This window comes from Nannospalax galili, unplaced genomic scaffold (genome assembly GCF_000622305.1).
Source record: "Nannospalax galili isolate Female #2095 unplaced genomic scaffold, S.galili_v1.0 scaffold433, whole genome shotgun sequence".
Taxonomy (NCBI): Eukaryota; Metazoa; Chordata; class Mammalia; order Rodentia; family Spalacidae; genus Nannospalax; species Nannospalax galili.
Window position 1 is genome coordinate 3,916,201 of NW_008338715.1, and position 11,392 is coordinate 3,927,592.

The 11,392-nt window shown below is 34.1% G+C and overlaps 1 protein-coding gene across 18 annotated transcripts in view; it reads right to left on the minus strand.

Annotated features, from left to right (window-relative positions):
• Positions 1-11,392, minus strand: part of Adgrl3 (adhesion G protein-coupled receptor L3) — an 877,792-nt gene that overhangs the window by 40,895 nt on the left and 825,505 nt on the right. For 9 of the 18 annotated variants that reach the window (XM_008833274.3, XM_008833268.3, XM_029563593.1 and 6 more), the window contains one exon: positions 4,359-4,487. The exons of the other annotated variants lie outside the window; for them this stretch is intronic. In XM_008833274.3, the coding sequence (XP_008831496.1) occupies positions 4,359-4,487 (129 nt within the window). The remainder of the gene's footprint in view (positions 1-4,358; positions 4,488-11,392) is intronic. 18 annotated transcript variants of the gene reach the window in all.

Here is an 11,392-nt window from a genome sequence, read left to right on the forward strand (position 1 = left end):
AGGTGTGTGATATTAGTATGCATCTACTTATAAGCTAAAGTAAAGATACTTATAAGGAATGTCATATAAATTAAATTTGTGAGTGAAATTAAAGTCACAATCCAAAGGAAAACCAGAGTTGAAGGTTTTCATAACTGTGTTCTGGTGTAACTTATGGAGGTTCTCTTTCCCTATACAATCATTCTTTTTCTCCACTGTACCTATACAAATGGTGTGTTGTTTAAGCATGAAAAGGATCAAGGCTGTCAATTCTGGAGCTCGTGCAGAAGCTGTTTAACTACAGAGACAAAAGATCAAACTTATTTATTATTCTGCATCAAAATGTGTAGGAGAAAAAAATTTATCAACAGTAGGATGTTTTCCTTTGGATTGTGGTACCATCATACTCAATAAAGTATTTTAAGAGTGGATATTTTAAAATACAATACCAGCAGAAATTATTTTTTAAAGAAAAGCTAACTAATCAGAAGAAAATGTCTTCCTGATTTGTTTAGAGGAATGTTAAAATATCCTCAAATAAAAGACAGTAAAATCACTGGACTAGATGACTTCAAGGGACTCTAACTTATAATTCAACCAGTCTTTTCTTTTGTCATTAAGATTTTTGTTGGTGTATTCTAACTGCACAAACTAATGAGTTTCATTGTGACATTTTCAATAGATGCACACTCTGGTCATATTCACTGACCAAAGGGATGCTTTTTATAATTTAAATATTGATTTGCTTCCTACAAAAGAATATTTAAAAATATAGATGATCTCTCATTTAAGGTTTTGACTTTGATTTAGAATGAGATTTTAAAATAAAGAGCCAAGCTCCTTACCAACAGATATAAATGCTTGTAGGCTGCTTGGATGAGGAAACAGAGCCTGGGCAATATCTAAGAGCACCCAGCTAATCTAGAAGAGCAAGAAGCCGAAAGGGTGCCCTGGATTTCTCCCTGCTTTGTTGCAGTCTCCTGTTTCTCTCTGCCAGAGGCCTTAGAAGGCATAATGTAATATTGAGATATATATACTTTATAACTTTGCATTCTTATCAAATATAATGCATTCTTTTGCACATCCCATCCTGTGAGTATATGTCTCTTTTAAAGTTTTAAAATTGAACTAAATTACTTTGAAATGTAAAATTATTTTAATAAAATTATGACTTCCTCTTTATATAATGTTGTGTTGACAGGTTTTTCAATGAGACTTAGCTCCATAAAAATTGAATTTCTAATACTGACAAGATGATAATGGTGCAGAAATGCCATGCCTGAAGTTTTAAGTATTTTCACACATAGACACTAAATTCAGTATAACAAAAGTGTATTATTCATTTTTATTTCTAACTCTACATATTTCAGTGACACTATGAACACATCTTTACATATTTTCAATAAATGCACTGTAAATGTGCATAGAAACTTTAAATCTGAATGTTTCAATGCCTGGATAACATTGGGAAAACTGAAAAGAGGATCCACAGAGCAAACTCAGTGGCAATTCAACATAAACCACTCCAGTACATACCGAGCCACCTATATCTCATGTAAGATTTCACCTTGCCAGTAAGTATATAAGTGCATTCATCTGAAAGCATAAGATTAGTAGCAATATGACAATCACCATGATTTTTTTGGTTAGTTTTAAAGAATTATTTAAGCATCACTATAGCTCCTTAATACCTTAAAAAGAACTATAACATAAAATAACTGAACAATTCTACCTTTGACTCACATTAATGAAATTACCTCAGTTAGGGTTTTTTTTTTTTTTAAGTCAGCAGAATTTATTGAATTTACTGAAATAACAGACAAATTCATCCAGATGAAGTCTTTGCATATTTATTGAGAATTTTAATAACAACCAGTAATAGATTCCATAAGAATAACACTATAAGCATATGGTATTAATTTAAATTTCACATTGTGAAAATTTATATATATACATATATACACACACATATATATATATATATATACACACACATACATATTTTGTCTACTGATATAGCCCAGGATAGCTTCAGATGTGCAATCATCCTGCCTTAGCCTCTTGGATGCTGGGACTACAGGGGTTTACCTCCAAAACTGGCTGATTTAAAATTTTTTACATAAGTGTTCCATCCTTTAAAAAGTCCTCTATTTGGGGATTAAGATAGGAAGGCAGATATTGAATTAGGGAAAATATTTCAATTAATAATTGTTTTTCTTCATATAAGAAATTACAAATTGTATATAAAATCAAAAAAAGGAAAACAAAATATGTTCCAAATTAGCTATTTAAAAACAATTACCAACATCTTGTGTAAGAGGGATAATGTTGAATACGTTTAATTTGCCGATATGCTGCAAGTATTCAATTAAAGTCATTCAAAATGTACTAATGTGGCTTCATACTTTAAATTGTTTATAATGACACATTTAATTGTCATTTAGCCTATGAAAAAAAAGAAAAAACAAACCAAAACAAGGTCTATCTAACTCTTCTGCCAAAGCACACCTTGGATACTGTGTAGTGTACAGTTCACAGAGTGCTATCATAGAATAGAACCCTGATGGAGAAGAGACAGTGTAGAGTGGGTGACCAAGAAAAAGGGCCCACCAAACTGTCTCACATTAATAGTTCTGTTTCATTGCAGAAATGGTAGAACAAAGTGATCCAAGTTTGTTGCTTCAAGTATTTAAAGCATGATCAAGAGAAAGCAGAAGAAAGCTTTGCTTTTCTTCCCTCTATAGACAAATCTAAGTATCAACAGCCAGAAAAAAAAAAAGGTATGCATATCAAAAACAAATGGGCACTTTGACAGTAAATACAGAGATCCTGAAGTGGGAAGGGCCTCGCTACTGGAATAATTAAGAGGAGGCTCACAGAAAGCAATGGAGTATTCGTCATCTCCAGCCTTCCTTTGTTTCTTAAATTCTGTGCTTCTTAGACATGTAAATTTTAAGAAATTTTGTGGAATTAAAGTTTGTGGAATTATTTGTTGCATTGGCAAACATCTTGAAGTTATCTTTCAATGGATGACTTTGGTAGTTTTGAAATAATTTACATAGTCATACCACTAATCCTTCACCTCAGATGAAAAGAAAATAAGACCAAACCAATCAACCAAACAAACCCAAACAACAACAACAAAAAACTCCCAAAGATGCCCACCCTGGATAACAGAAATCTTATTCAAATTTGCTAACCTATTACATTCAGTGTTAAGGAAACATAGAAGTCTGTACTCCTGCTGAATTTTCTGAGAAACATCATTTTAAATAAATGAATCACTAGCTAGGATTTTTATTTTATGAAACCTTTATTTGAATAATTTTTGTGGTATCCTTATAGACACAGATATAGGATACTTAAAAATGTTTTGTGCCCCTAATAAATATTTATACTTAAATTTTTTTTAATTTTTATTTTATGTGTATGAGTGGTATGCCTGCATGTATGTAAGTGCACCTGTGTCATGCAATGCCCACAGAGAACAGAAGAGAGCATCTGATCCCCTGGAATTGGAGCTATAGATGATTGTTAGCTTCCATGTGGGTGTTGGGATTCAGACACAGGTTTTCTGCAAGAACAGCCAGTGCTCTTATCCACTGAGCCATCTCTCCAGCCCCCCCCAACACACAATTTTTATACTAATAAAAGGTAAAGAGCAAGTCTAAACATTTGTGCTATAAGAATTATTTTGAGAGAGAGGCATTTTTTTTACATAGTTTTCAAGCAAGATGATGTACAGAGAAACCATCTTCACACAAAGCCACAGTAGAAAAAGCAACTTTGTGGCTTGCCTGGACCAGCTTCTATAGGTGATGGGGAAGTTCAAGGAGAAGTGAGGCTGCTGCAGCCCAGCTTGCTGCTCTTTCCTCCACTTCTTAGTTCAGTGGACTCTCCCCTGGAGTTAATCTAATGCTTTCATCAATACTAATGCTTTATGGCCAGAATGAACTTCATGATTTAACAAGGAAAGATTTATGGTCTCAATCTTATGGCATTAAGACTACTGAATCAAATCTTGCTTTATCTTACTTACCTTAGACAAATATCTCATTTCTCACAATCAGTACACAGGTATTTAATATAGAAATAAAAACAGGGAAGTACTGACAAACCACAATACATTTCATAACAGTACAGAAAAACAAACACACAATGATGAATCGGGCATTTGTTTATCAGAAAGAATCTATTTCTAAGGAAAACCTGAGGAAAATGGAAAATAAAAGCACCCAGAGAGGAAGAATGTGAAAGGAGTCTGTGTGTCTGCTTCCAAAAGAAAGAAAAGGGAGGAGAAAAGAAAATAGAATGTGCCCAGAAAAGCTACATAAAGTGGGACTCTCAGTTGAAAAAATTTAAGATAAACTCCAGCACACCTTGTGCGTTGTACATGCTGACAGAAGGGTTGTTACAGACCGCCGGTTCCCCAAGCAATGTATTATAGGGATTGTTAGTACCATGCGGACGAAGCAGAGCATTGCTTATAAGATGATTAGCCATGGCTCCTGGAGCAGCCCCATAGAAAGACAGAGAAAAGAAAGGTCAATCAGGCAAATGTGCTTGAAAAAACGAAAGGAAACATTTAGAATGACAACAGTTGACATAGTCCTGAGTACAGGCAGGCAGCTAATTAGACTAAAAAATATGCCACTGGCACATACATTTCCAACAATGCACATATTCGAGTCAGTGGGAAAGAAAGAATTTACAGTGTTGATAAGCCACATTTAGGATGCTATCTTTCCCAAGGTGTATGCAAGAATATATTCCCGTGCTTGCTAGAAACTGAAATTCAAATAAAAGAAAAGAAATAAAATAACTGCCATCCATACAAATAAAACACAAAGCTAAAGCCAGAAAAAAGGGGAGGGGGCAGAATGGAAAAAGAAAGCCAAAATTAAACAAAACAGTCCCTCATTCACATAAACCATTGTGCTTTTTTCAATGAAAGTAAATAAAAAAGGCAACATTTATGACAGAACACTCATTTGGAGAGCAGTTGTTGACACAACAGAAGATTTTGACATTTCTTAAAATTCTATGAAAAATATTTAAATTGAAGTAAAGCATAATCACTCATTAGTACACCGTAGTAAGCATACTAATTTGGTGACCTTACAAATATCATAAAAATCAGTTATTTTTAAAGATTTTAAATAAAGTACAACTTTATCAAGCAATATGCATATATATATTTCCATTTTCCATTTTCCAACTGGTTGTTCAACCTTTGGCATATTGAAGTAACAAAGTTTCATTTTTTGTGGTCAGATAATCTGAGTTCCTAACATACTATTAGCATAACTTGTAACAACCTCCCACCTTGCAAAATCATTTGAGCAAGATGGAAAATCAGAGGAATCATTCTACTAAATACACATGGGCCATGCATGGAAATGATACATGAAAGCATATATTTATGATAAATGGAGAAGGGAAATGTGACTGAAGAAACAGAAGCACAAATTGTAGCAAGAAGCAGGTTGAATACCCAGGTATATTAATTCAAATATGAAAAATGAATATATAAGCTATAGACTGGTAGAATATAATCAACAAGACTATGAATAGTTGTCAATCAACACAGGTCTAGGATGTAAAGTACAGAAAGGACTTTTGTAAGTCATCACTAAACAACAAAAGTCAACACTAAAACCAAACAAGATCCAGTTAGAAACTGATGGAACATTGTAAACAGACCTTTCATGGAAAAGGATATGCACAGGTGATGTCAAGTTAACTGATGAAAAGAAAGGTTATTAGCCATTGAAGAAATATGGCTTGAAACCACAATGAGATAACACTACATGTACAAAGTAAAAGTGATCAAAATACTGAATGTCAGTGAATAAGCAAACTGGATCTCTCACGATTTACTGGTGGGAATGCGAAATAACAATCACCTTAGAACCCAGTTTTGAAGTTTCTCATTAAACTAGAAAGATATTCCACCCAGCAACTGAATTCTTGGACACTGATTCCAGAAATTCATTTCCAGAAACTGAAATTCATTTTCACACAAACGATTTGGAAATGAAAATTTATGGCAGCTCTGTTTGTAAGAGCCCCACACTGGAAAGAGCCTAAATGTCTTTCAACTGATTGATAGTCAAACAGTCTTCAGTATATTTGTACCATGGATGAGTACTCAGCAATCCAAAGAAATCAAACCATTGTACACTTTAAAAACTAGCCAAATCTCTAAAGATTATACTGAGAGAGAAAAGCCAATCTCCAAATGCTACATACTATGTAATTCCATTTAATATATGTATAAATGTTTATTAAATGGATAATTATGTAAATGGATAGAGATGAGTGGTTGTCAGGGATAAAAGATGGAAAGAAAAGGGAGGTAAGTGGATGTGGATGCAGCATGAAGCATCCTGCAGTGATAGAAATATGAAATTTTCTGCATATTGGCTGTGATGGTGGGGACATGAATCTAATTTAAAATGAAATTGCATGCAATTAAATATATTTACAAACGTAGTTAAGTACAAATAAAACTGAAGAAACCTAAGATTGGTGGAGTGTTCTAAGATCATTATCCTTGTTGTCATACTGTAGTACAGTTTCACAAGACACTGACAGAAATCAGATAAAGAATACATGGTCTCTCTGTATTATTTTGTACATTGGCATACAGATACAATTACCTGGAAATAAAAGTAATCTAGATTGAGTTAATAAAACAAGACATTTATCTACTCACAGGAAATGTTTTAAAAGCAATAAGGGAATACTTGGCACTAGTAATGTTAATGTTTTCTAAATCAACTAACAAATTTTTCAACCACAAAATTGAGAGAGTGAAAACCTCTTAATTTAAAGGCTCTTATAGTCTGACATTGCATTAGATTTGAAAAATATCAGTTCTTTTGCTAAATAAGCCATGTCTTTGCCTTCTGTATGCTCTGCAAGGAATTAGCATAGAACTCAACAAAGGCTTCACCAAGTATTCAGCACCCACTTGCTGAATTTCCACCACACATATGTTTAAATGTTCTTCCACTGTGCAATGGGGGGGGGGGGCTGTTATCAACCAGGTAACAGGTATGTCAGGACATTACTTTCCATTGAGGAATTAGACATAATAGATATAATATTTTAAAGTTAAAAAGTTTTATAGTGCCTTTCAGACAAAAATGGAAGATCATAAAGCTTAAGCATTGATGATTTTGTTTTTATACAAAATTTAAGATTATTTTACAAAGGATTTATTCTATAAAACATTTTTAAAACAAATTAAATAAAAATCATATCTGCTGTAGAATATTTATTAGTTAAACAAATTTTCTAGTCAACAGAAAAGGTAATTTTCTGAATCAATTCTAAGTATTTAAATAGAAAACGAAAGGTGTAACTTTAAGTAAGCTAGTGTAAAAACCTCAAAAACAGAAAAACATTCAAGAATTTCTGTTCCTTCAAAGATAAAAAGGAGGTAAGATATGCCTGCATCACTCAATACTTTCCTTAATTATTACACACTGTCTAAATTGATTAATTAGGAGAAAAATGAGGAGAGATGTTTGTATGCAGCATTCTGATTTTGCTTTATACAACTTAAAGTGTAAAATATTGGCCTGGGAGATGACTTGGTTTGTAAAGTGCTAATCATGCAAATCTGAGGACCTGAGTTTGGATTCCTAGCACACAGATCAAAAGGTAGGTGTGGGCCTGTGCACATGTATTGCTAATGTTGGAGTGGATATAGGAGGGTCCCTGGAGCTCACTGGTCAGTGCGTCTTGCTGAATCAGTGAGCTCCAGGTTCACTGTGAAACCATCTCAAAAATAAGATGGAGAGTGTTAGAGGAAGACACCTGATGTCCACCTCTGGCCTGTCTTCACATGCACACCACACACACACACACACACACACACACACACACACACACAAGCACATTCATGTACACAAATATGCACATATACTAAACATAGGCACGAAAGAATACTAAATGACAAATATTCATTCTTTTGCTTTATGACCTAAAATATTTTCCTATATTGAAAAATTAGACCATGCAATAAAGAAGCAATTAAACTTGGAAAAATTCTGTATAAGCAGGAAGCTGGTGGCTCAATATTTTAGTTTATCATTTAGCTTATAAGAAAGCATAGACTGTAAAGGGAAACTGATAAATGATAGAAGGGAAGAGTTGCAGAAATGAATTCTAGCACAGCTATTAACGCTTTCATGGATAATCCTCTGGTTATCTCTTCCCCAGTGTATCACTCCTTTCTGGTTCATTCAAGTATTTTTCTTACTTTGGAATTTACTTTTCCAACACTTTTGATAGTGAAACTATGAATCTAGAAAGAGAGACTGAGTTTTAAAGTTGATCCTTTTTTCATTTTATTGATTTATGTTTCTTTTTGTTAAAGTCCTACTAAAGCTGAAGGGCTGACCACAATGGCTGTCCATAGAAGTAGGTATTAGGATAAAATGTTGGCTGCATGAAGCAACATTCTGTGTCAGCCACTTGGCTTTTAGGGAAGACTGCTTCCTCAGACACTGGTACATGTCACGGTCAGTGACTAATCTGTAATTACAGGAGTGATACATAGTCATGATAGGAGATTCATCTACCACTTATACTGTAATCACAAATATATGTAAAAATAATTTTAGACACAAACAAAAATTCATAGTTTTCTTATTCTGGTCATTATGAACCTTTTTTGCTGATACCACAAAAAGAATCACTACCTACAGTTCAGTTTTCTTTTTTACTGTCATTTGTGTTTTTATACCTTATGTACGTAGGAAATGGAGCAAGATGGTTGATGCTTCACAAACAGCAGAAAGAGAGACAAGCCCTAAGTGTGTGTTGCTAAGGAAGAATAACCAAGTAATTAAATCCTCATACTTCACTGGATTCACCTAATGTAAGAAATATTTTTTCAAAGCCACGTAATATTGGATATTTAGAGAGACCTCATTGGGTCCTCCTTATCAGCATCCCTAACAGGAAGCAATCTTAAGATGTTAGTACATTGTTCCTTCAGCCTACACTCACAATAAGGCATGGCAATTATACTTTTGAGTGATGGCATAGACTACACAGAAAGAAACAAACAAAAACAAAATTCAGCTTGTTGCCAATGCCTAGATGTTTTAACTGAAAACCTGCACAGAACCTGTCGCCTTCCATCTTTTGTGTGCAAAGGAACTTGTGTCTGTTCTCTGGAGCGGCACCTGTCTCTGATGTAGTAAATTCTGTTTGCTTCTGGCTGTTTCCCCAATTGATGGAGGTCACATTGAATTCTGACACTGGTTTCCAGGGTTCTGTCTACCTTGTCACTTCCTTTCCCTCCAACTAACTTCTGGTTTGTAAACTTCCCTTCTAGCAGCTGTGAAATTGCTGAAGACTTCCAAGAAGTTCAGTGTTTATAGACCATCTGTCACTGTTTTTTAGCTGAAACATTAAAGCTTATTGGTTACTCAGTTTGAAGACACAAATAAATTGGTTTTTATAGGAGAAAGAAAAAGCTGCATATGCAGAAAAAAGTTATGAACTTTTAAAATACACTGTAATGTAAACTCCAAGAAACCCAAATGAACAGTGTTTTACACTGTTGTATACCATATGTGTAGAGACCCCAGAAAAAACAAACAACAAAAACCTAACAAATGAAAATTGTTACATGATATTGATGTTTCCTTTAAAATGTAAACTAATTTTTTAAACATTTATTTATTTTTATTTTATATGCATGCATGTTTGCCTGCATATTTGTATGCACCCTCAGAGTCCAGTACAACGCACTGGATACCCTGGCACTGCAGTTCCTGGCAGTTGTGGGCTACCATGTGGGTGCTGGAAACTAAACACAGGTCATCTGCCAGAGCAGTCAGTGCTTTTAACTGCTGGCCATCTCTGCAATCCCAATTTTGAATACTTTTTGAAGTGTGTTCACTGGCCAATTCCTGATGATATTTCCTTTTTTGCGTCTAATATGATACTGGATCTCATACTATTAAAATCTTTCGGGCAGAAATAAACACAAAATTATTTGTAGCAAGAAAATGTCCCTTGAATACTAACTTCAGATAGTAACAACAATACCCCCAAATACAAACAAGGATCTGTCACAGATCAAAGGACAAAAGCTCAAACTGGGTTAAAAAATAAAGTGGTTATGTAAAAGTGCCCATTTCTTAATCATCTAGCTCACTGAATCCTGATCGTTGCCTCCTCATCTCTGTATATTTGCTTTTAGAAATGAGTGTTAGATGCCTAATCAAATATGAACAAAGACTTGCAATTTAATTTCAACATGCGACTCATCAACATAGCTATCTAGGAAAGGCCAGTCCCAAATCTTTTATTTTTGGTGTAAGGAAGAAGATACACATCAAATAGAATGTTATATTCTTTCTTTAGAGAAAAAAAGGGGGAACTCTTTTTGAGACAAGGCCTCTCTGTAGCCCCAGTTGACCTAGAACTTGCTATATAGACCAGGCTGGCCTCTATCTCACAAAGATCTGCCTGACTCCACCTCCTGAGTGTTGGAATTAAAGGTATATGCCACCATACCAGGCAAGAGTTTTATATTCTATATTGAACAATCCAGAGAAGCTTTCTGACAATTATTTAGAAAGTCAGGTCTTAGAAAGTCAGTCAAGCCCTTGAAAAAGATTAGTCATTTCAAAAAGAGTTCTTTTTCCTCTGTGTATACCTGAAGATGGAGACTGATACATGGCTTTTGAATGAATTAATTTTGAATGGAAGAATTATAAGCACCTTCATTTCAAATAGGTAATTTTACCACAAATATGAGATTCTTCTACCCTGACAATGGAATGGTGGTTTTGGCATTGGTACATCAAATGACACTGTAGTCTGTGCTGTTTCAATGTGATGCTTAGTACTGAGACTGCAAATCAAAAACAGATCAGTATGCTTTCAATTTGTGAAGCAAGAGACAGATCAGAAAGGATTAAAGCCTGGATTTCACATGAACTTCCATTCTACCATTCAGAGGAACATTTCAAATGTTTCTTGTTGACAGCAGGTTAACAAATGTATACTGTGAAGCTCTTAAAATAACTTGTTATTCTGTACTGTCTCAAACTTCACTTTTTAAATGTGCTTTTATTCTTACTTGATCATACTAGATGGCCAAAAATTTTGTGATTTAAAGTCTTAAGGATCCAATAACAGAATATTACTTTTCTTTAGGAATTATAAAATAACACCTCTCACTATTCACCTTCTGATTATTTACAAATAGACAGGATGACAATGAATCTGTTTGTTTATCTCAATCACTTTTACCATGATGATTTCTCTTTATTTTCCTTCATCCTCCATTCTGTCTCACTGTCTCTTTTGGCATACTTACTTTGTAAGGAAGTAAATTTCCAATATGTATATATTATTATGATATATATAAATAATAGTT